This window comes from Olea europaea, chromosome 7 (genome assembly GCF_002742605.1).
Source record: "Olea europaea var. sylvestris chromosome 7, O_europaea_v1, whole genome shotgun sequence".
Lineage (NCBI taxonomy): Eukaryota > Viridiplantae > Streptophyta > Magnoliopsida > Lamiales > Oleaceae > Olea > Olea europaea.
In genome coordinates this window covers 6,441,958-6,464,876 of record NC_036243.1, presented here as the reverse complement: position 1 = coordinate 6,464,876, position 22,919 = coordinate 6,441,958, and the positions used below count along the sequence as shown (strand labels likewise).

Below are 22,919 nucleotides of genomic sequence, written 5' to 3'. Positions count from 1 at the left end.
GCATTTACCGTCGGTTAGTCTTCCTCCACTTTTGAAGTCTCCGCGTTTTCTTAGCTCTGAAGCTGTTCTTCTCTCTCCTACCTCTGCTTTGCCTCACAGTGGATTCGTGGAATTCCTTCCATACTCAAATATTTACAGAACTTAAGAAAATATCTTTAGCACTAGCATGGGCTCGATCAATTTTGTCATTATCTTTTGTCAATTCTTCAATGTCCTTGCTTGGCAAGTTGCACTACTTCCATCTTTTGCTCCTCAAATTATGTTCTTGATCATAATAAAAGGTTTTCACCGTTTTTGTTTTTCACTCTTTTGTTCTTAAATTTTGCAGGCCATCAATTCCTCTGATGTTTCCCCTGTAAGTACACCATTGGAATTCTACATTTGATGGGTTTGTAAGATGGTTGCTATTCATTTTGACTGTTGGAATTGAAATATGTTTAAACAGGTATGCTTCGATTCGAGCAATAAAATGTGATCAAGAATCAGTCTATCAGCAATGCCTCAAATATTGGGTATTGTTTTCCATGGCCACAATCTTTGAATGCGCACTTTCAAAGCTTCTTGTATGGTAAAATTCCTTTTTACACTATTTTTTTTTTTTTTTTCTAAATTTGGTTACTTTTGATTAAAAATCTGAGAAGATTTTTTAGATGCTTTTCTTTAATGATGAACTTGCAAGATTTAGAAGAAAAGCTAAAAAGGAATTAATATAAAAATAATATCATAGATGTTGAGATGATAAATTTCTACCTCTTCAAAGCCTAATAGTACTAAATTAAACAGTATCCTTGACTAGTGCTATTAGAGGACTCATATCATTGTGTCTGCACACCCGAATTGCAGCAGAGATTCTCCATTTTATTTATTTATTTATTTTTTTTTTCTGGCTTTTCATGGGGGAGTTTAGTTTTTGATTGTTTTCTTTACATCTAACTTGATCTAAATATTTTGTACATGAATTTTGAATTAACTATATTTCCCACTCTTCAAGTGTGCCAAATAACTAGTGTTGCTTTTTTTCTTTTGGCTTCTGAACAGCAAAGTGGAATCAAGAGGTAATAGTGCCTTTAACATGGCACATTCCTGTGATTATTCTTGGAATACATTGAAACTTTAAGTTTTCCAATTAAGCTGACTCCAGTTTATTGTAAATAAGACTCAGTTTGTTGTTGTATGTTCCTAAGAAAGATTTTCAGTCTAATGTTTCTCTTTCTTTCTTTCATTTATACAAATATGGACACGATAAGATGGCATGGAAATCTTTAAAGTTCCATGATCTTTGTACATTATAGAAGTGTTTTCTGATGTTAGTGAATCTTGAACTTCATTCATTAGTTCTACTAGTCTTCGGGTGGTTGATAAGTGGAATAAAATTTTTGTTACACAAATAAAAATTGAAAACTCGAAAGTTTGTAAGCAATTAGTGTGATTGCCTTGAAATTGATTTGTTGAAAAAGTATACAAAAGCCTTTATTTATGTAGGGAAATAACATCCAAATCCTAATAGCTTTTAAAACCTAAAAGAATAAGTAATCAAAAACCTAAAAAAATAGAAACTCCTAATAAAATAAAATCCTACTACGACAATAAATAATCTATATCATATTTGTAATAGGATTATCCTACATCACAATCAACCATTTATTTCCTTAAGATTAAGAGGTAGATATGATTCACCATTATTCCACTATTGAGTCCTTACATTTCAGGCTCTATGTTTGGCCCTATATAAAAGGAGTAGCCACCGTCTTGCTCATAGTTCCTTCATTTGCTGGTGCTTCTTATGTCTACACACGCTTTGTTCATATAGCTGAGGATTCATGTTTCCGGGATATGCTGCTCATTCCAGAATCAATCACAATTGAGCAGAATGAATTTTCTGATCAAGCAAGTAGTCATATAAGTGAGAATGGAGAAGAAGAATCAGAAAACTGTGTGTCTTATGAGGTAAATTTTAATCTGAGAATGTTTTGATGTCTCAAGATGAGCTCGTTTCAGAAAATGAATCCACCATGAGTATTCATTTAGGTCATGCAGTAATGCAGTTGGCTAATATCTTAACTTCTGTACTTCTATTTTGTGCTTTTAGCTATCTGGAATGGCAGCAAAATTAAGAAACGAACCTGGGACGGTAAGTAATGAGGTATCATATATATGATCACCATTTGGTAATGTCAGCATTCATGAGCGGTTTGTGAGAATAATCTTATATTTGTTTCAGGTTGGGACAATAGATACCGACCATACAATGATAGGTGTTTTGTTGCAACCGGGATGTCTGAAGAAAGTCCAGAGGGAGTGGAGCTGTCCCCTTTGTCTGATAATCACTACCAGCGCGAAAGATTTGAGGATGCACATTCGAGGAAAGAAGCACAAGTTGAAGAAAATGGAAGATAAACAGAAAAATGCTGCCGCCACTAAAGAAACAACTATTTCTTTAACTAAGAAGAAAGCCAATTTCCTCACACGCTTCAATTTTCATAATATGAGTGGTTTTGCAGCCCTAGTTAAACGATCAAACAGATGGTCAGTGTGGATAAAACCCGACTTTGGATGGACCAAGTTGAATACAGATGGATCTATTGACAAAGAAAATGCTGGTTTTGGTGGTTTGTTCCGTGACTATCGGGGTAATGCTGTATGTGCATATGTCTCGAAATATCCAGGAGATGATATTTTCTTGGCTGAACTACGGGCTATCTGGAGAGGCCTTATAGTTGCATTAGGTCTGGGAATCAAGGTAATATGGGTTGAATCTGATTCCATGAGTGTTGTCAAAACTATCAACAAGGAACAGCCATATGGTCCAAAGGCTAGTAGCTGCTTGAAGCACACTTGGAAACTTTTGAAGAAGTTTGACAAAAGTCGCGTTTCTCATTCCTGGCGTGAAACAAATAGAGCTGCTGATTATCTAGCTAAGATGGATCTTTCAGGAAGTGATGTTGTTCTATGGCCAGGTGATTTTCCCTGTGGACTTTCGAGAATTATCGAGGAAGATGCTCTAGGGACGAAGTACTACAGAAGATAACTCCAAAAACTAACCCTTACCTTGATAACTGTGTACATGAAAAGTTAATTAGCTCACATCACTATGAATGAGATACGAGCCAGGAATCAACTTATTCAAATGTGCATGAGGGGCCTTATTCGAACTGGCTGAGTACCACAATCACATGAATGTGTTTTTAGAGTTTCCTTTTTTCAGCAGCCTCTTGCCTTGTTGGTTAGATTGTCCCTCCGGTTTCTAATTTGTTGACCTACTTTGAAAACTTGTAGTTGTATCCACAATCTGGCAGAAAGGCATATTTTATGAATTGTGTTAGCGTGTAATTAAACTACCGAGTCTTAAACACCTTTTCGTTTAAGATAGTTTAAATTCTTGTGAAATCTGAATCCAAACACTTGTCGAATTTATTTAAGCAAAAAACAGTTTGATTTCTTCCATTGCAAATATTTTTTCATAGTAGAGCAGTGACCATTATTACACCAAGAAAAGATGAGATTTCTCTTTTCTCTTCTATTCTTTTCTTTCCTCGTCTGGCCCTGGATGAAGATCATCAAGTGGATAGTTCCCTCTAGCTTATTCCAGATGACTGCTGCTAAAGCTTCTTTTGACACTTGCAAGAGCTTTTGATCACCAAGGCTCGGCATTATTCTGTTCTTTGCTTTTGTATCTTGGTTTTCTAGAGAATAAAGCCATTCTTGCCATTGAAGTTTTCTGTCTCTTAAGACACTGTCACCATGAATTTGATCCTAACCTGTAAGAATCCTCCAGGATTTTTAAGCCTTGTGAACTAAAATAGCTCTGGTCACCAAGGTCAATTGGGGAAGGAGCACATGGCAAACAGCCAATCCAGCGTGTAATGGGAAAATTAAAAGCAAACAAAGAGGTAACTATGTGGGCACCTGGCTTCACAAAATTAAAACCCCAAGAGATTTCAGGTGAACTGGGTGATCGTCTAGCACAAAATTTTCTAATATCGTTTTGACTAGTTTTACACCTTTTTGGCTTGTTTTTGGCACATTTTCGTACATGACGATTGATGTATTATACATAGGGCTGATTTTCATGTTGGCAAACATCAAATCAATTCACTTGCATACAAACCAAAGATCAAATCATTCTTCTCACATTATTCATTAAGTTCTCATTCCCCTCCAGTAATAATCAGCGAGGACTACACCCTATTTGTGAACATAAAGAAACAATTTCACTTAAAATAACCGCAAGAGATCCTAATCTCAACACATCTATTCTTTTTAAATGTGATTATCCATGAAATCAAATTATACTTTATATCCACTCTTCTTTCTGGTAAAAATTAATTTGGGCAACTGAAATTCAGAAAGCCCAACAAATGTGCATCCGAAAAACCACGACTGGATCGGCAGCATGCAAATTCGGAAAATTAAACCAAGAAAAACTTGGACACGAAGCGATGGATGGAATAGAAAAAATCTGTCAGAAAATTCAACAGCAAATATTGGACTGTACAGATTATCGACATTCAGATACTAAAACAACGTTAAGAATTCTCTTATAAATACTACTGTTACTTTCCTGACAAGATTTTATCTATACAAACTAGTTCTTGTCTCAACCGAATCCAAATCCTTCGTTGCCTTCGTGAATAGCAACGAGAAGCCTCTCCTCCAGATGTTGTTCAGAAGGATATTCTGGAAGATCTAACTGATTGAAACTGGAAGCAGCAAGTTAAAATCTGTTAGGTTTTGCCCAATAGAAACCACCAATGCAATCCCAGCTTAAGAACTTGTTTGACTAAGCTTAACTCGTAAGTAAATAAGCAGGGTAGGTGCATAAAACATTTTGCACAGGTCAGGACTTGAAAATAAGAAAACTTCTTGACCGGAAGGTAAGATTTACTTTTTTTAGCCAAACATGCTCTCAACTAATAAGCGAGGGAAGATTACCATGTATGAGCTGAAGGCAAGTGATCCGCACTGACGTATGCCTTGTGAATCTGAAATTTTTGACATCCTGAAATGCCTTGAAGAGCACTAAATCCTTCTAAAGGCACCTGTGGGGTATGATAAGAATATTTTTCTCAATATCATCGCACGACAAACTAAAACTTATTGAAAATAAATATAAAGTGGCTTTTCTCAATATCTTAAAAAATGTAACAATGTGTCTACAATGTGTGAGACGCCTGTACTAAGGCACCATTATGTGTTAAGAACAAGAAAATAATTTCAGGTGGCATGTCAGATTTAAAAAAAGAGGCAAAAAAGCATCACAAGAAATTTTGATCCAACTCCAACATGAAAAAATCAACAGAATTTGCAATCGGTATTGGGCCACAAAAGGCAACCAATAATATTTTTCGAGTGAAGGAACAATCTTATAGGTAGAGCCAAGTGTAGTTTACCCAATTTGACATGAAGGGACAATCTCATTGCGTGCTACCTACTACAAACATTAAATGTTCCAAACCACTCTAAATTACTATTGATTCTCATGACGGGGACTTTGGGACGGTGAAGGTGACCTAACATTATGAAAACATAAATGAGTATTTGGCACTGAAAAAAGGGCGAATGACAACAGAGAGGTTAACATACCTTTGAGGTGCCAGTCACAAATTGTAAGAGGCGAGCCTTGTCTTCTTTGCTGAATCCTTGAACAACCTCCCAGAACCACTGAATGACAGGAGCAGCAGCAGTATACCCAGAGTACTCCGTATTCGCCCTCAGGTCATCCACTGAAAGACATTTTTTATTCTATTAGTTAACTCTAATAAGCACAAAAAGATTTGTAGAAAGATCAAATAATTGCAGATTAACAGGCTAACAACGAAGCAAAATTGGTAGAAAACTCACGATCAATATCTGGCAGCCCACTTATGAGGAGTTCCAGTTCCTTGTCATTGAAAATAGATATCAAATCGCGAGGAATTAATTCGTTGAATCCTTCCAAAAATGCATTTATCTGAGGACGAATAGCAGTTGTCAACCGATGCTCAGCAACTAAATCAACATACTGGTGCTTGTTTTCCTCAGTTACTCGGATATTTCGACCACCAGGGATCAGTTCATAGTCAGTCACCTACATAACGCAAAACACAAATTGGTGAAACGATCATAGAAAAAACATCAAGGTATACCGTAATGCAAAAAATACGTACTTCGGTACGTTCATAGAGTATCAGCTTCTCCTCGTCAGCATCAATGCTGAATGTTAGGCCTAAAATGTCGCTTATCTCATTCTGCAATAAGTTTTAAAAAAAAAGGATTAATAATCAATATCATGTGAAAGAAGAAGGTTTGCACCTAGCATAAGAGAAAAGGGGGGGTTGCGATTTCAAATATAACCAACCTCAAGCATCCATTTCAAATTTTTAAAGTAATCAGGATCAATAGCTTCAATATCATGATATGTCACTTTAACCCCAAGAATATGCTTGTAAAAAGACCGAGTGAAATGAACATCAAGAAGTTGTCCATCAAGGAGTGCCTTTCCAACCTGGGAAATATTCGTATACATTAAGACAAATCATCATATACAGTTCAATAGAACAACCAGATAATGGAAATTACTCACAACTCGACCAACAAATTTGAAGTATGAGAGGTGCTCAGTTTGATAAACGGAGTTGGGGTTTGGCTGAAATGTCGATTCATTCCCAACTGTTGTGAATAGTAGCGCCATCTTGTCAAAAATTACCCTCGACAGCAGCTGATACCATTCCCTGGTAAGTCCACCAGCATCAATTCCTTCCTCCCCTTGGAAATTAACAGTCAACCTTCCCTTCAAATCCTGTGCTGACCTCATCCGAAGTTGATTATACGAATCTTCAAGAATGTAAGCTCTTCTCACAGATATTCTTAGAGGGCTGTGATGATGATCATACTGATGCTTGATCTTGGATCTAAAGTGAGCCCTTTTGTTGTCGAAATCAATGAAGCGAGGAACTTTCAGCATGAGTGAAAAAGACTTCTCAAGTAACCCTGGGTTTTGACGGATAAAAGCATTAAGAAGCTTCCTGTGCTTCTCTGAGAACCTTATGAAAGCAACATTTTTCTCTTCAACTTTCATAACAGGACCTGAAGTCTTCCGAGGACTAGCAGATGCAGCAGCCTCTTCAACATCAGAAACTGCAGCTATACCGAAATCGTGTCCTGACACTGACTTACCAGGATGCAACTTCTCACACGTTATGAAGAAGGACTCAATGTATGGTAAGATATTCTGAGTACCCGCAGGAAGTTGAGGCATCACTCCAGGCCGTTTAGAAGTAACTGTAACAGATGTTGAAGGTGACTGCTCAGAAAATGTATCTGAATGGCTCTCTATTTTGCTTATGCAGTTGCTCAGCTCTTGCCACAATGGTTCTAGAGTCATATTAATGTCCCACACCACAGAGATAGCACCAGGTTGCTCCTTATCAGGGAGAATCTGGTGATTTTTATCTCCGTCATTGAGTACAACGACAAGAGAGCTCAAGGCTTGCAACACCCTGAACACTGGAGGTCCATGAGTAGTAGTACTAGTCAGGAGTGCTTTATCTACTTCCCCAAATATGTGCAACTCTTCAGTCGCAAACTTGGTGAGGCTCTGAACTGAACCAGAAAGCTCAGTTATGAATAGATGACAATGAACAGGTGCGATAGACACCAGTTTTCTTAGTACCTCCGCCACAAGAGTATAAGCATTATCTGATAGACTGGAGAAACAAGGACATTCAGAAATCAATACCAATACAATAGAACGTGAGAAATAATCATAACAATCCCACACAATTACCAAGGAAAATGATAAATGCAATATTAAGATATTCATCATTCATCACTCTACCACGAGCACTCCAGTTTCCTAGTCAAAATTCAGTAAGTAATAGTATTTAGGCGAACACAGGCAAGTAGTGTACAACTAGAACAATCACTTAAAATGCACCAAGGCACAAAACTATAAATGCCTACTATAATTCCTTTCAAAAGAACCATCCATGCTCATTTTATTGCCTCTATACATATTAACCCCCCACAAAACCCTACACAGATAAAAACACACATAATTGAGCGTAGCATCCAGAAATCTTAGCAAATCGCATTCTACAAAGTTCATAGTAACATTTAAATATATATCATATTACGACCCAATGAATCACAGCAAGTCCTGCACGAACACAACTAGCCATTAAAAATTTCCGGCATTACTATTCAATGTAATGTAATAAAAGGAAAGCATAGATGTTACATATTACCCTTCATGTGCAAGAAGTGAGCATAGAAGTCGGAGTTCTGTTAGCGGCAGATGAAGCAATACACTTCGAGTGTCATGCTCTCTATCTGCACCAGATACCAACACTTTATTGGCAACATCACCCTCCGCCAAAGTAGCTCCAGAACCACTACTCGCCACAGCATCTGGCGTGGAAGTCGGAGGACCTGACATCTGTTCTGTTGCAGATGCCCCTGGGTCATCAGATGAATTTAATTTGCTTTCAACACCGTCAATGATGACATCTAATAAATTTAGCAGCTGAAACATAGATAAAGCACGATTACAAACAGTCCCAACAGACAATTCAAGATTTAGTAGCAAAATATAAAAATTGTTTGTAAACTATCACCTGTTCCAAATGTGCTATACTTCTTAAATAAAGCGGTTGACTCAATAGGCTTAAAAGCAATGCAAGTGACGCCTGTCCCTGGTGTTCCTCATCAACCACCATAACACCTTTACCCCGATCAGAGCTTGGTGACTCCATAGGAGATGGTTGTGGCACTCGGAGCTCAACCAATAACTTTGCAACCAAAGGATGATTACGAGCCAAATGGGTGAGAGTCTCCAGAACACGACGAGAGACCAGAGGTGGAACACCTATTACGAGAAACAAGGTAATTGAAAGTAGGTATCTATTTTTCTTCAAAATAAGATAAAAAGTTTAAGACACCGAAGAAAAAAGTGTATAGATGCTTGAAATCATGTATGCGACGGAAAACATTTATATTCCATTTTCTTCCTTCTACTAGACCCTCCGCTGAAACTAGATAAAGCTTCAGAAATCTTAATACAAAAGTTATGTTCAATATAGCATAACAAAATAGTATCTGCATACATAAACATTCTTCCATAAGGATCCTGTTTCACAGAAGTATCATCTTTTAGCATGGCACAATTCTCCAAACACCACCTTCTGTACTAAAAATAAAATGTTTAGTAATTTATCAAAATTTTTAGACTCCAGCCTTCACTTTCACTTGACCTTAGTCTATCACTTGCAAAAGTAACCAAACATTTGCCCAAAAATGATTAAAAATCAGAAAAGAATCTCACCATCAACATACTGAGGACGAGAATACATCACATGACTCTGGCAAGCATACAATCTATGAGAGGCCTCTGCAGCATTTAGATAATTGGATGATTTTCTTTTATCAATCATCAATAAGTCCATCAGGATTCTGACCAAATCAGTTCTGGTTTCAATATGAGCACATAGGTTCAAGAGAAGTCTCTGTTGGCTTTTATAAAGTGGCTGCATGAAATTAAAATAATTAATACTTTTAAATTTACAACAAACATCATTGAAGAATTCAAACATGCCATACAGATACCTGAACTACACGAAGCAGCCGAATCAATGATTTCAAACCTTCTGTGTCAACTAAAGGTGACCCATCCGCCTCAACTAGCTTACTTCCAATTGATCTACGGGAAAGGATTCCCCCAGCTCTGTCCAAGGCATCACCTCGTCTAGAAGAATCACCTCTGCGGTTTCTAGGATACATACCAAAGAGAGAGTGGTTATATCTGCGTGCAAACCTTTCACGTAACATGTTGGCTTCCGCGACAAGAGAAGGCGTCAGATTCGCAAGAATAGCATCTGAAGAAGTTAAAAGAACCTGAGAATGCACAGAGAGAGAGAGAGAGAGATGGAGAGATTCAGAAAAATACAATCATCAGACGCTAAATCCATATCCAATAACTCAGATAAGTTGGAAGAACAAGAGAAATGGAGAGGCCACAAGTCACAACTGATAAAATACCTCTTCTCGAATGTCGGAAGGAAAAGTTGCAATTATTGAGACTGTGTCCATCTCAACAGGTTGACCCTCCAATTCTTGTGACTGGTGCAGTCTTTGTGCCCGTTGTTGTGCCAGAACTTCTTCCCGGATGTCAGAGGGAAGCGCTGCAAGAAATTCTGGATCAATATCACCTGTATTTTGTGGCTCAGCATTTTGAGGCTGGGATTCTTGATTCTGTTGAGCAGAAAGAACTTCAGCCCGCAACTCCTCCGGAAGCGCATCTAGAAATGCAGCATCAATTGACCCAGACTCAGCGTCACCATTATGATGTTGTTCCTCAGATGAACCACCTTGATCTGCTTCTTGGATTGGATCTTCTGAAACTTCAGTGACACTACGAAGTGATGCATCTCTCCCAACCATTGGTGTATTATTTCCAAATGATACACTAGTTCTCCTCATTCGTGTATCACCACCACCTTGTCTTTCTACACCGTCGTCATGACCGTCAGCACTTCCAATTTCAACATCAAGACTTCGAAGACTCTCCCCTAAAGTTGCCCCACTTCCGCTACTCCCTTGGCTCACTGCTTCAACATCCCGCACAACATCACTATGGTCATATTGCATTTCAACAGACTGAGGTTGTTGGCTTGATGTTTCTGCGCCCTGGATGGATTCATTTGCAACAGGCATGGTATTGTCGCTCCTAGAGTTTTCCAACACTGCCGAAGAGGGAGCAGGAGTGTAACTGCTTTCAGCATTTCCATGATTTTCAACTGGAGTTTCAGACATCATTACAGCTGAATCAGGACCAACTTCACCTTTATTTTGGGATTCAATCGTCGGGTCATCATTGGAAGATTTCTCTGGGATTGAGCGGGTCAAGCTGGATACAAGAAAATCCTCAAGACCTTGAGGAAGTGCAGACAAATTCGATCCACCACTTAGCTGGTTATCATTGGCCCACAAATTAAATCTGTGTCCTTGACGTCCATTTCGCAGAGTCCGAAAAAATGAATCCAACCGAGATGAGGGACCCTCCAAGTTTCTATCCAAGACACCATTGCGGACATTCTCTGTAAACAGGTACAAAAAGGAAAAACAGATGCCGTGTGTAAAAATTGGTTGTTACTAAAGACTGGATGCATCTTTCATAAATTGTAACAGCGCACAAACATTTATACAAATTCATAAAAGAAAATACTAAGAAAAGAGGACACTTGTTAGGGAGCAAACCTGTTTGTCTTGGAGGGCCTGCAGACACTGAGGACGGCGGTTCCACCAAAAGCGGATGCTGGGAAGGCTCAGTGCTATCAACATTTCTGCCCAATAGATTGTAGATGGATGTAGTACGACCCTGGCGTCTGGATCCAAAAATTTCAACGGGCATTACGTGGAGTGTTTCACTGTTAAAACTATCTCTGCCAAAAACCTCTATATGGTCAAACACATTTATCCCATTCATTTCCTCCCCCAGCCTCAGTATAACACCATCATCATCATCATCCTCGTCGTCGTCATCTGCTTCCTCCATTACCTCCTCATCAAACTCGTCTTCATCATTTTCATGGTCATCATGATCTGTATCGGCATGTCGCAAATGATGTGATTCATCATCTTCCAGGTCATTGTGTTGTTCATCACCATCCTCATCTTCATCATCTTGATCACCTTCATCCCCTGAAATCTCATCGTCATCATCGTCATCAAGATCCCCTTCTGCATTAGGTCGAATTTCAAATCTTATGCCTACAGTATCAAGACCATTTTCAAGATTTCTGATGTTCTCGGAATTTTCATGCATGTAATCATTTTCAGCAGCGGCAATGCCATCATCAATATCCTGGTCGTGCTCCATATCATCTGTGACAGCCTCAGAACCAACATAATTCTGGTTTGTGCTAAGAGACTCTCTGTGGTCAGTTGGCCCTGAATTTTCATTAGCTTGGCTTGTGGTTTCCATGGACTGTGACATGCTACCAACAGCATTATCTTCCCTAGGCTGACTGTTATCTGTATGTTTTGTCGCACGCTCCCCTCTTCCAGAGTTCGAGTCAAATGCATGGATATGTTCCTTAGTCACGGACTCCAAAACTTTAATAAGACTCGTCACAACCTTGGCCGAATCGGCATGATCCAGGTCTAACACATGAAGAGTTCGAGTAAATGATCGAACCAGACCGGCCTCTATGAAAGTAACAGAAGCTTCTGCAGATATGGATGAACCTGTTGGCAATCGAGCAGCTATTACATCATTCAGCAGGCCAGCAAGAGCTTGAATATCAACTCGTGGTGCCCTAAAACCATTAGAAGAATCAACAAAATCATTGAAAGCATTGTTGATCTCTGTGAAGATTCTTTTCCTTGCCTCTGAGGAGCGAACACAGGATGCTACCAGGAACTGGTTGGCTCTGCTAGCCAGCTTATGCCGCCAGTCCACATCTGTTCTCCTCTCCTTTTTGGAATTTTCAGAACATGGTAAGAACTTGTAAAGAACATGTTGAAAAATTCCACCACTACAGTAAGCTATAGCACCTCGTTGAGGTAGACCCTGGTAACTGCAAACTTCAGCATCCTTCCGGATAATAATATGAATAGATGATGCATACATCAAAAGAATCTCAGTCAGGAGCTTCAATATAAACACAATCTTAGCCATGGCTGCAGAAGAATCTTGATTGCTGGCTTCATTCTCTTCAGATACAGAAACAATAGCTTTCCCTTTTCCCTTGCTAGTAGAAACATCAATATCCATATCGGTTGATGAGCCAATTTTGGTCACAGATTCATCTTTCAAAGGAGGTGCAAAAGATATTACCGAATCCAACAGAACATCAATCACACTTACAAAACTCTGAGGAGGTCTACGATGGATCTTAAAATTCTTAAAATTTGTATCAGCGTGCTTCCCATGCCCACTGCCAACACCACCCTTTCCATCATTAGTGTGTTGTTTATCTTTCTCCTCTGTTTTCTCTCTCTCCTTTTCTCTCTCTTTGCATTTATCCTTGTCACGGTCTTTCAGTAAGACAATATATGGTCTATCACCCACCATCTCAACTTGGCACACAGACTTAGCAGCTTGCATGAAAATCACTGGATCCCGTTTAATGACTGAACTTAAATTAGACAGAAAATTGCGGGGTGTAAGCCTTCCAGTGGACTGTCTGTTATTAGCAGTTGCAACACTATGCCGTATCTCAGATTCCATAGCTTGCTGGAGGGTTTGGGAATCTTCGAGGATGTGTCGTATTATAATAGCAGCAACATTGTCAAAGCCAACAAACAAGCTAGTTGTTGGCAAGGAAAGAAGTAAGGGCAAACCCTCAGCTTCCAGAAAACTAACAGCAACCGAGTGAGTTCTCGTAAGAGTAGAACAGAGCTGCAATGCAGCATGCATTGTTTCTGAAGGTACTTGTTTCCTCATGCAACCACAAATTATTTCAATAAGCCGATTTTGCTCCTGTACATCCAAATGCTTCGGCAATATCCCCAAAGTTGTCTGCAATTCGTTCTGCTTGTTGTCATCAATGACAAGAGATGATTGGCTACCAACATCATTCTTCTTCAAAAGTTCTAATATATCAGCATTTAACTTTATATCCACTTGAGAAAGACAATCAATGGCAACAAGAGCTGAAGTCACCCATTTTGGAACTTGCAATGTTTCTCCGTCATGGGAACTAGAATTCCATAGTGAGAGCAGATCTGATGCAACTTTAACCAAACCACTCTTAGAGGCTAATTCTCGTGCAGCCACATCTTCATTAAGAATTAGAGCAAGAACATGAAAAAAAGAAGTAAGCATGTCTCTGTTTCCGCTGTTGGATATGCTACCACAAAGCTTCACTTGGTTGATGATGAATGAAATGACTCTTGGTCTTTGTTGACCTTCATTTTGTGAGCAAATCATCACAAGAAGATCTCGAACAGGGAAAGCCAAAGAATCTTTCATTTGTAGAAGTTTACTACATGTAGACAATAGCTCATCGACCGGAGGGAGTTGCACCAATTCGTCTTCAATGGTCGGATTGTTTTCATTTGTAGCATCTTCCTTTGAGTTCGATTCAGAGTTCCCAAGGGACATAGCAAGCGCACGTGCAAGTTCGTCATCTTCTGGGGTTTCCTCAGGATGTGAGAACAACCATTCCATTGCAAGCTCCACAGTATTTGAACCAACCTGCCTCAAGGCCTCTTCAGCTCGCGACCTGGAAAATCCCATCTCTACAATTGTTGAAATCGCTGACTCATTCGGAGGCGGCCCAGCCACACGACCTGCATTATTATTAACATTTTTCACTTCTATGCCAGAGAAGATGTGCCTCATAATGTTAACAACCCTCGCAATGAACTCATAACTGCACTCTGGGAATTGTGGGTGGGTCCAAACAGGAAGCACAGCCTTCACAACCATAGAGTGAAGAATCTTCACAAATGTTTCTGCATCCCGAGGAAATGGGGAACTCCCACTAACTAGAGGCTGGGTAAGCAAATGCTTTGTGAAGGGGGATAATATAAAAGATGAAGTCACCAAATGGTCCATAACTTTACCATAGCTAGCCAAGGGTCCATATATCCACGAGCTATCTGTTTCATCTATTTGGTCTTGCCTCCCCTCGTCAGTCTCCATGGGAGAAGCAGGAGTTCTGTTGATGGTAAAAAGCAACTGACTGGTAGCTTCAAATGTTGTCAAGACTGATTGAATGACCCTATGTCCATACAAACAATTTAATAGAACAGGATTACAAGAGTCAGGCTTGTCCAGAAGCACACCATCAATGAAATCAATAACCTTGCCGAAGTAGCGACACTTGGTTGAAACAGATGCCTCTGACCCAGAAGGGTGACCCGCAAAATTCATGTGGTCTAAAGCAATCGAAGCAAAGGTAGAAGCCACTGATTTTGAAGGAGCAGACACATTTAGCATATCATCCCGGCGACGAGATGGGAGTAGCATCACCTTTCCCAACTCTTGAAACAAGTGGGTGATGTGAATGGATAATGATCTTAACATATCACAACAAGAACGATAATAAGATTTTTGCTTGTCATTTTCCTTTCTATCAAATATTTCAGTACCATCAGATGAACCAGACTGATGTTCTTCTTGACTGGCTCCCAGCCACGAACTTGAAGGTCCATCTATACCTTGTTGCTGAGAGAGATCACGATAAAGATTTATAAGGTCAAAAAACTGGGACTCAAAGCTCCATCCAGAAGTTCGTCTTCGTGAAGGATCAAGAAACCTACTGACAGTATTCAATCTCTGGTCTTCAGTATCATTTGCACTCAATCCTGGCAGTCGTGACTCGTCACCAGGACCAGTAAAGTCTTCCTCTGTATCAACCTTAGTGTCTTCAAGTTGAGCAATTTGCCATAGAATTTCACGCTGAATAATACCTATATCTTCCAGAACATCCTTACTGCCATCACTAAATTCTGTGAGCAATGCAGTTTCCCAGCGATTGTCCTTTGATACAGCCAAAAATAGGAGGAATTCAACAAGGGACAGGGACAAAAATACACTGCTGTCTGGAGTGCTCTTAGGGTCCAGCAGAAAGGAACCAGAGACAATACTAAACAGAGTCAATGTTTTCTTCAGATGATCTCTGAGTGCAGAACAGAAGGCACGAGCCAAAGGAACAGAATGATGCTGAGTGAAACTCTTAAATACCAAGGTGCTATGCAATGCTATGGACATTCCCTCGGTTGATTGAGTAATACTAGGGCGCAACAGAAGTTTGAATAAAGCTTCAATACCAGACTTCTCCACAAATAACCGACATGTCTCAGAATTTATTATTGTCCTGTGAACTAGAACCATCACATGAAAGATACAAAGCTGGATATACTGCTCATCATTGATTCCTTCTACCGACAAATCTTTCGCACCAAGGGAGAGGGTGCAAGAGCCTAAATTTTCCCTGTCCTCAGAATCCATGGAATCCATTACCACTGTGCTGTTTCCATTATCTTTCATTGATGACCCAGAACCCGTTGTGTCTCCAAGCAATGCAATCTTATTAACAATTTCAATGATAAGATCAACACCAGTACCTCTCAGTGAAGATACGTGCCGTAATAGCTCTTCCAGAGCATTCGCCAAAGGAACAATACCCTCATTCATTGCCATCACATACCTTTTGTCGGTGAATATATCAATGAGAAAGCGTAAAGCAGAAGTTTCTCTCACTGCCTCTAAGCCCTTGGCGTTGAGGCAAATTGCACCGAGGCCATTCAGAATGCAGGTAATCGCTTTTGAAGAAGGAAGTATACCAGCAGATACTGATGATAGAAATGCAGCAGGTAGACCCAATTCATGCAAGACATTAAAACAGGTAGGGTCTTTGTGAATCATTTCGCTCATAAGAGTTACAGCTGAGGAATAAATCTCACCTCCAAATTTTTCGATGTTACTGAAGATCATTGACAAAGTCGGAGTCAAAGAAACATCATAAGAATTCTGTGATCTTGTAGAATTTGCCGCAGCATAAGTCGCAGAACCAAGTGCCTTCAACAAAGCCCTGATGAGTCTCTTCTGTGCATAAAACTGATCATCACTGTATTTATTATGTTCACTATTGATAGCAGTCTTGTTTACTGCCTCGGCCAAGTCAATCATTCTATGCACTTCAATCTGCAATCTGTAAACCAAAAGCTCTACTCCACCCAAATCTTTGAAAAGAGTCACTGCTGTATTGCTGTAATCCATGAGCTTCTGCAGAGTCTTCACAGCTAAATAGACAAGATGCACATGTTTAGGATCTGAATCTTCCAAAAGAGGTAAAAAGGTAGGTACCATTCCTGACCCACGAATAATGCTCCCAGTACTCGAAGAAGATATCACATGCAGCATGTAAAACTGTAGAAGTGCTTCAACAAAGGCAACAGACGACAGATCACTGGAGTTTTTCAATGACAAGATCGCTCTTTGAAGTACATTTAAAAGGACCGTACGATTACCACCTGCAAAACTTATGCTTGATCCACTTAATATCCGTGCACGTTCATGAGATGCTGAATATGCAGCTAACAATGCTCCCAAAGCCGTCATCGCAAGAATTCTTATGCTTTCAGAAATAATTTCTTCAGACCTCACAATTCTAATTAATTCATTTGTATATTCTGGCTCATTAGCAAAAAAGGAAACAAGTTCATCGTGTGAATCGCTAGACTGTACAAGCACAACGAAAGCAAGAAGACAAATCTCACTGTAAATCCTGCATATTCTGCGAGAACGCAAGGCATGGGCATATCTGATTCTGGTCAACAATGAGAACCTATGCTCCGAAGGTACATTATACTGATCAATGCACAACTTCATAAGTGACAGATCATCCTCTTGACGTAAATGAAGATCAGGAAGATTAATCACACTCATCCCAGAAGGAACTGTGTCATCATTAGGTTCTGAAATGCTGTGAGGCTTGGTACCACGCAATTCAAAATAAAGCGTTGACCCTATGCGACACTGCAACTTTTCCTGATCACTTTGCACATCAGATGAAAAGAGGTTTAGCCCTTCCTCTGAGGTCCTCTCATGTAGTGTGACACATGAATACAAACCCAAGCCTTCTTCTATTGTACCCCATCCCTGTGCAAGGGAGAGGAGACAGCTGTTCACGGACCCACATCCAACCAGCTTTCCATGTGCATGTAATTTGGACGGAATTATCTTCACTAGGGCAGACAGCGTCTCCAAAGCTGCAAGGACAATTTCAGGATCCGTTGATGCAAGCAAGAGCCTGAAATGCTGAAGAGAGAAAAGAAGTTTAGGACAGAGAACTTATGCAGGATTGAATTTCTTGTCACCCTTCAGGGTACGAAAAAGCAGAGTGAGCTTTGTCTTTTTTCCTTTCCTTTCCTTTTTTTAATTAATTCAGGAGGGGGAGCAGTGTTAGGTAACCTATTAAAGATGCATAATAAAATCTTTATCCAACTACAATAAAAAACTAATTGTATTTTCAGTCTTCAGCTTACCTCTAAGCCACTAAAAGAACTCTTATTGTGGCAATTATCTAGGATGAATTGCATCACTCGCAGAATTTGCAGAACTGCTTGTTTTGGAAATGGGCAGACATCACCTAAAATATTATCGGACAAGAGGAGATCGTTTCTATTGGATAAATATGTCTTGAAATATGTATCAAAATGCAGAAATAATGGTCTCCAGTGATGGAAATTCCCCTGGAACAAAGCAAAATATAAGTGGAAAGCCAATTAAACACGGGAAAAGAATAACTACAAATAGGACTATTCACCACCTTGCCAAACTCCCAACGAAAGCCAGATAGAGGTATTGCTATGTCTTGTAATGGACATTGAATAACCTTGTCAATAAATGCCTTTATTCTTGGAGGCTGAGAAAGAAAAATAGTGTGTCAGCGTTCATTAACCAGGTAAGAAAAGGACAGATTACATAAAAATCGTAAAAGGTCTTCTTATCTCCAAGTCAGATCTCAGAGTATGAAACAAAAAACATACAGCTTAATATTTTAACAATTACAGGAACTCGATATCACTGCTTAAACAAGATAAATCAAGTTCAGCAAGTTCACCCATAATGTCCCACAGGCAGAGTACAAAAGTTTACTCCGAAGTATTGAAAATGTGATCATCAAGATCGTGATGGAGACAAAAAAGTAAAGCTAATAAATTGATAACAGACTCCTCCACTGGATAAAGAAGAATTAATCTTAATTCAGATATGAGGAACATAAAATCAAAGGAATTGGCAGCCAATTGCAACGTTAGAATTAAAGAGCAGTCAATTAAATATAACCAATTTAACCTACAAAACAAAATAAAATAAAATACACTAATGAAGAAGCAACAATGCCTCGCCAGTTCAATAAAGATGACATACATCTATTCTAATGCCTTATATATATATTGGACATCAATAACGTAAAACCATCGGGTCAATGATTCTACATCAGTACATTGAATTATCCAAGAAGCTGAATAGATAACGAACTCATCAATTGCTATATAAGCAATTTGTCTATTACTATAAACTGGTATTTTTTCAGTCAATCCCCCAACTGTCCCACCTCCACAAATAACATGAATATATCAATCGGTATTTCATCTTATTTTTATTTGAAGTTTTCTGCTTATAGGTATCATAGCCATGTATATTAAAAAAAAAAACGAAAGAGAACACCTTAAACAGACATTTGGTAGACAAATTCCTATTTGGATTTTTTTAAAATGTCTTTTGAAATTTGAACATTCTGGAAGCAAAGTTTTATGTTTTAATTCTTTGAATGGCCACCAAGCAGAGAAAATTTAAACATGGTTGTCTTGTCCTCCATATTCACCCCACCTAATACTTCTTGTTCTCCTCCTGATTGTCCTGATTCCATGAGGAGATATTTTAACTGCCATATCCATATTTGGTTTCATTGCTAAGGCAGCACCATATAGTAAGTGTTCACATCTTTATTCAATTCTTAAAATTCACAACAGGATGTTTTATAGCAGCTTCCTGCCTTCATATCATAGTAGTTACTCTATAGATGAAATAGAAAGCTAGATGTAATTAGAATTCCAAAAAGAACATCAATAAGATATCAATAAACTGCTCCCCTATGATGCACCGACAAGTGATGGACACACCGAAAAGCAATTTTCAAAATTGTGCTAACACAACACATTGATTAATTTTTAAAAAATTCTTCATTTATATAACATAAATTTAGTTATACTTTTTCTTAATTTTTCTTATTAAAATCTTTTAAATATGAGTACATAATTTGTTATTTAATAATAAATCTGAGTTAAAAATATATAATATTTCTAATAATGAAATAAAAATGACCACAGTAGTGTGTTAATGCACACATTGAAAACAAATACACCACCCTAGTTGAATTGTCCGTGCAACAAAACTGCTCCCAGTAGAGTTTAAAATCAAAATAGAACCAAATAAAACCTCATTCAAATAAAATACATTAACTATTATAAAGTAGAAAGAGGGTTTAAAATGCCTCCAATCAATACCCCTTTGGCCCAAATATGTCTCGACATGTGAAGTGTTAATTTGACTACATACCAAGTAATAATGGTGGAGAGATTTCAAAATTTTATTTATATGACCAGAGGACTTACAGAATACAACATAAAGGAGCATCTATCAGAATTTTATTTATTTCCAACATAAAACAGAATAAATATTAAACATTATATATAAATTATGTGTTTAAAATTTTTATCCAATCCTATCCAATAGACGCCTTTAAAGAACATAATCTGGTAACAAAGGTTACCGGGTCCAGGTTTATGGATAAATTAAGTCAGCAAAAGTCCCTCCAACTCAATCCACCCATTCCCCCTTCCCAACCCCAATCACTCATAAAAAATAAAAAAATTTTAAAAAAAAAAGGATCGAATGAATAGAAAAAAGTCATTGCTCTCAGATAAAAATGCCATTCTATAAAACATATTTCTGATATTAATTTAATTATTAAACCCCAACAATCAAGTAAATAGTATGGGCCGATTCACCCATCTAATAGTTAGTACAGCACAGCACCCTGAACGTCAATTGGAAAATACACACGCATACATAATCAAAAAGCTGAGAGAGAAACTAAGAGAAGTAATACAGGCTCGGAGTCGAGTTTAACAGAGGGACCGATTGCTCCTTCACTAGATAGCAGCTGGCGGAGCCTGGATGGCAAGCTTGATCTTGAACTAGCCATTTTAACATCCGCTACTCTATTTACTGCAATAAAAACAAAAATTAAAAGCAAAAAAAGCCCACCAAGAATCAGTATCAGAATATCATCTTCGTAAACAAACACCACCAAATTCATTAAATACCGATGAACCCATGAATCAAAATTGAAATCCCATCAATTAATACATATACAAAGAGAAAGCATGCGTGTGTACAAAACAAGGGGCTGACCTTATGGGGAGAAAGGTGCGGTGGATGCAGGCACATCGAAGGGTTCGACTGTACAGAGAGCCGAAAGAGTGTATCTACGTAGAAATGATTGAAATTGAAACCCTTGCAGAAAGAAGGGGCTGAGTCTTCTGACACAATAAAGTCTCTTTTCCAACGTAGTTTCATCTCCGAAATTTATAGGGTTATAAGGCGGTTTTGCTCTTTGGTCCCTCATCTTCTTGAATATTCGCCCCTTTTTGTCTCCTTTATCAAAATAAATTGTTTGCTACAGCAACATTCCTCACCACACATTCCCAGAATAAAATATTTTATATATAAATCAATAAAAAAAATTTTAATTTCAACCACATATTTTCCAAAAACTACTATTCAAAATTCTATATATTCTCCCAAAATGAAAGACAAACAACCTCTTCATTTTCTCTACTAAAATGGGTTCATTTTCCTTTGTTTGATCTCTTTTATTTTCTTTTGGACTTCTTGATTTTTCTTTGACTATTTTCATTTAGAGTGAACTCGATGGAGCAAGGCAACAAACAAAAACTCACTTCAAAACTCAAGATCAATTTATAAAGATGAAAAACGATAAATTATTAAACACGGTACAAACGATAAAATCCTAAAAGAAAATTAATTCTTCAGAAAATATATACAACAATATATATTAAAAATACATGTAGTATTTATAACTTGATGATATTTAAAAATTATTAATGGTCTTGATTCTTAACTGATGTCCACATTGGAAACAACGAAAAATTTGATTATTTATGAAACATAGAATTAAAAATATATTTTCTATTGGACTATATTAAAGATAAGAATTTGTAAAATATTCATAAAATTATTTAAATTTGAAATTTAATTATGCATTAAGTTTTGCTGCAAAAGAAAGAAGAAAACATGTATAAAAATGAAATTTTGACAATAGATAATTTTGAGATCTAATGTTCAAAGGTACGGCTCATCTTGGCGCAATGCATTAGCAAAAAAGAGAAATCTAAGATAGTCGAATTTATTATTAGTTCCCAAGGCACCACTGCATGCATGGTCCCAAAATTGACCAATTTTATAGGGAACAAGAGTCGAATTGAGTCGAAATGAATTAAATCGAACTAAACTGACCCAATGATTTGATCTCATGATTTTATGTGAACAAAATAGATGATGTATCACCAATATCGTTCTTTCAAGTCCATGTTAATCATGAATTAACCCTTGTTTGAGCCCCCCCAAGCCCTTGTAATTACACGGCAAGGCCCTCAACATCGATTTTCTTTATTTTGGTCCTTGAATTTTTTATTTTATTTCAAATATGCCCTTCATAAATTGCATTTAAAGTCCTTTAACTTTTAGTACTTTCAATTTGGTCCTAAAAATTATGTTTTTGTTCGCTTTTGGTCTTTTTTCTTCCTTTTGTCTTATTCTCTTTCAATTGGAGATTTTCAACCTATAAAAGCAAGTTTACCTGATTATGAATAGAATTTCATCCATTTAAAACTCATTTAGATGTCTAACAAGTGTATGAAAAACACACTTATCATCAATCACAAAATATTATTTTTTTTCTATATTTTTTTTTATAACACAGACAAATAAATTAAAATATCTTTTTATTCTTTCTTAATCAAGCTAATTAGTAACACGTGTTTTGCATGTGATTTTATAATAACATGGAATCTATTAAATGACATAGCTCCTATCATGCAACTTCCTAACTTTTTCAAAGTTTTTGAGGTCGAATGTGATGCGTTAAGGGTAGGAATAAATAGTCTTGAGTTAAGAACGTCATCCTATTGGTTATTTTAGTGAGAAATTAAATGATGACAAACAACGGTACTCGACTTATGACAAAAAGTTTGTACGCAATTGTACGAGCTTTATGCTATTGGCATCATTACTTGTTACCTCAGGAATTTGTCCTCTATTTGGACCATAATGCCCTTCGCTTCCTTATTTCCCAAAACAGTTAAATTCTAGGCATGGTCGCTAGATCGAATATTTGTAG

The 22,919-nt window shown here is 37.9% G+C and overlaps 2 protein-coding genes across 3 annotated transcripts; one reads left to right on the top strand and one right to left on the bottom strand.

The window, feature by feature from the left end:
- Nucleotides 1–3,444, top strand: LOC111396815. 2 transcript variants are annotated; one of them, XM_023023341.1, is made up of 6 exons: nt 1–222; nt 329–355; nt 446–568; nt 1,710–1,947; nt 2,090–2,143; nt 2,222–3,444. In XM_023023341.1, the coding sequence occupies exons 1-6, from the start codon at nt 167–169 to the stop codon at nt 3,026–3,028; spliced, it is 1,305 nt and encodes a 434-aa protein (XP_022879109.1). In that variant the 5' UTR covers nt 1–166; the 3' UTR covers nt 3,029–3,444. The 2 variants fall into 2 exon arrangements, with proteins under 2 accessions (XP_022879109.1, XP_022879110.1); XM_023023342.1 differs by having other exon boundaries at nt 2–222; nt 2,090–2,131.
- Nucleotides 3,445–4,425: 981 nt separating this feature from the next.
- LOC111396814 (E3 ubiquitin-protein ligase UPL1-like) lies at nt 4,426–21,065 on the bottom strand. The gene is made up of 17 exons (XM_023023340.1): nt 20,912–21,065; nt 20,607–20,725; nt 18,261–18,356; nt 17,977–18,183; nt 11,233–17,749; nt 10,015–11,072; nt 9,583–9,870; nt 9,302–9,503; nt 8,595–8,845; nt 8,226–8,503; nt 6,563–7,685; nt 6,338–6,484; nt 6,147–6,227; nt 5,842–6,067; nt 5,584–5,723; nt 4,933–5,039; nt 4,426–4,700 (listed from the first exon to the last, which is right to left on the bottom strand). The coding sequence occupies exons 2-17, from the start codon at nt 20,700–20,702 to the stop codon at nt 4,598–4,600; spliced, it is 10,920 nt and encodes a 3,639-aa protein (XP_022879108.1). The 5' UTR covers nt 20,703–20,725; nt 20,912–21,065; the 3' UTR covers nt 4,426–4,597.
- Between the last annotated feature and the right edge of the window lie 1,854 nt (nt 21,066–22,919).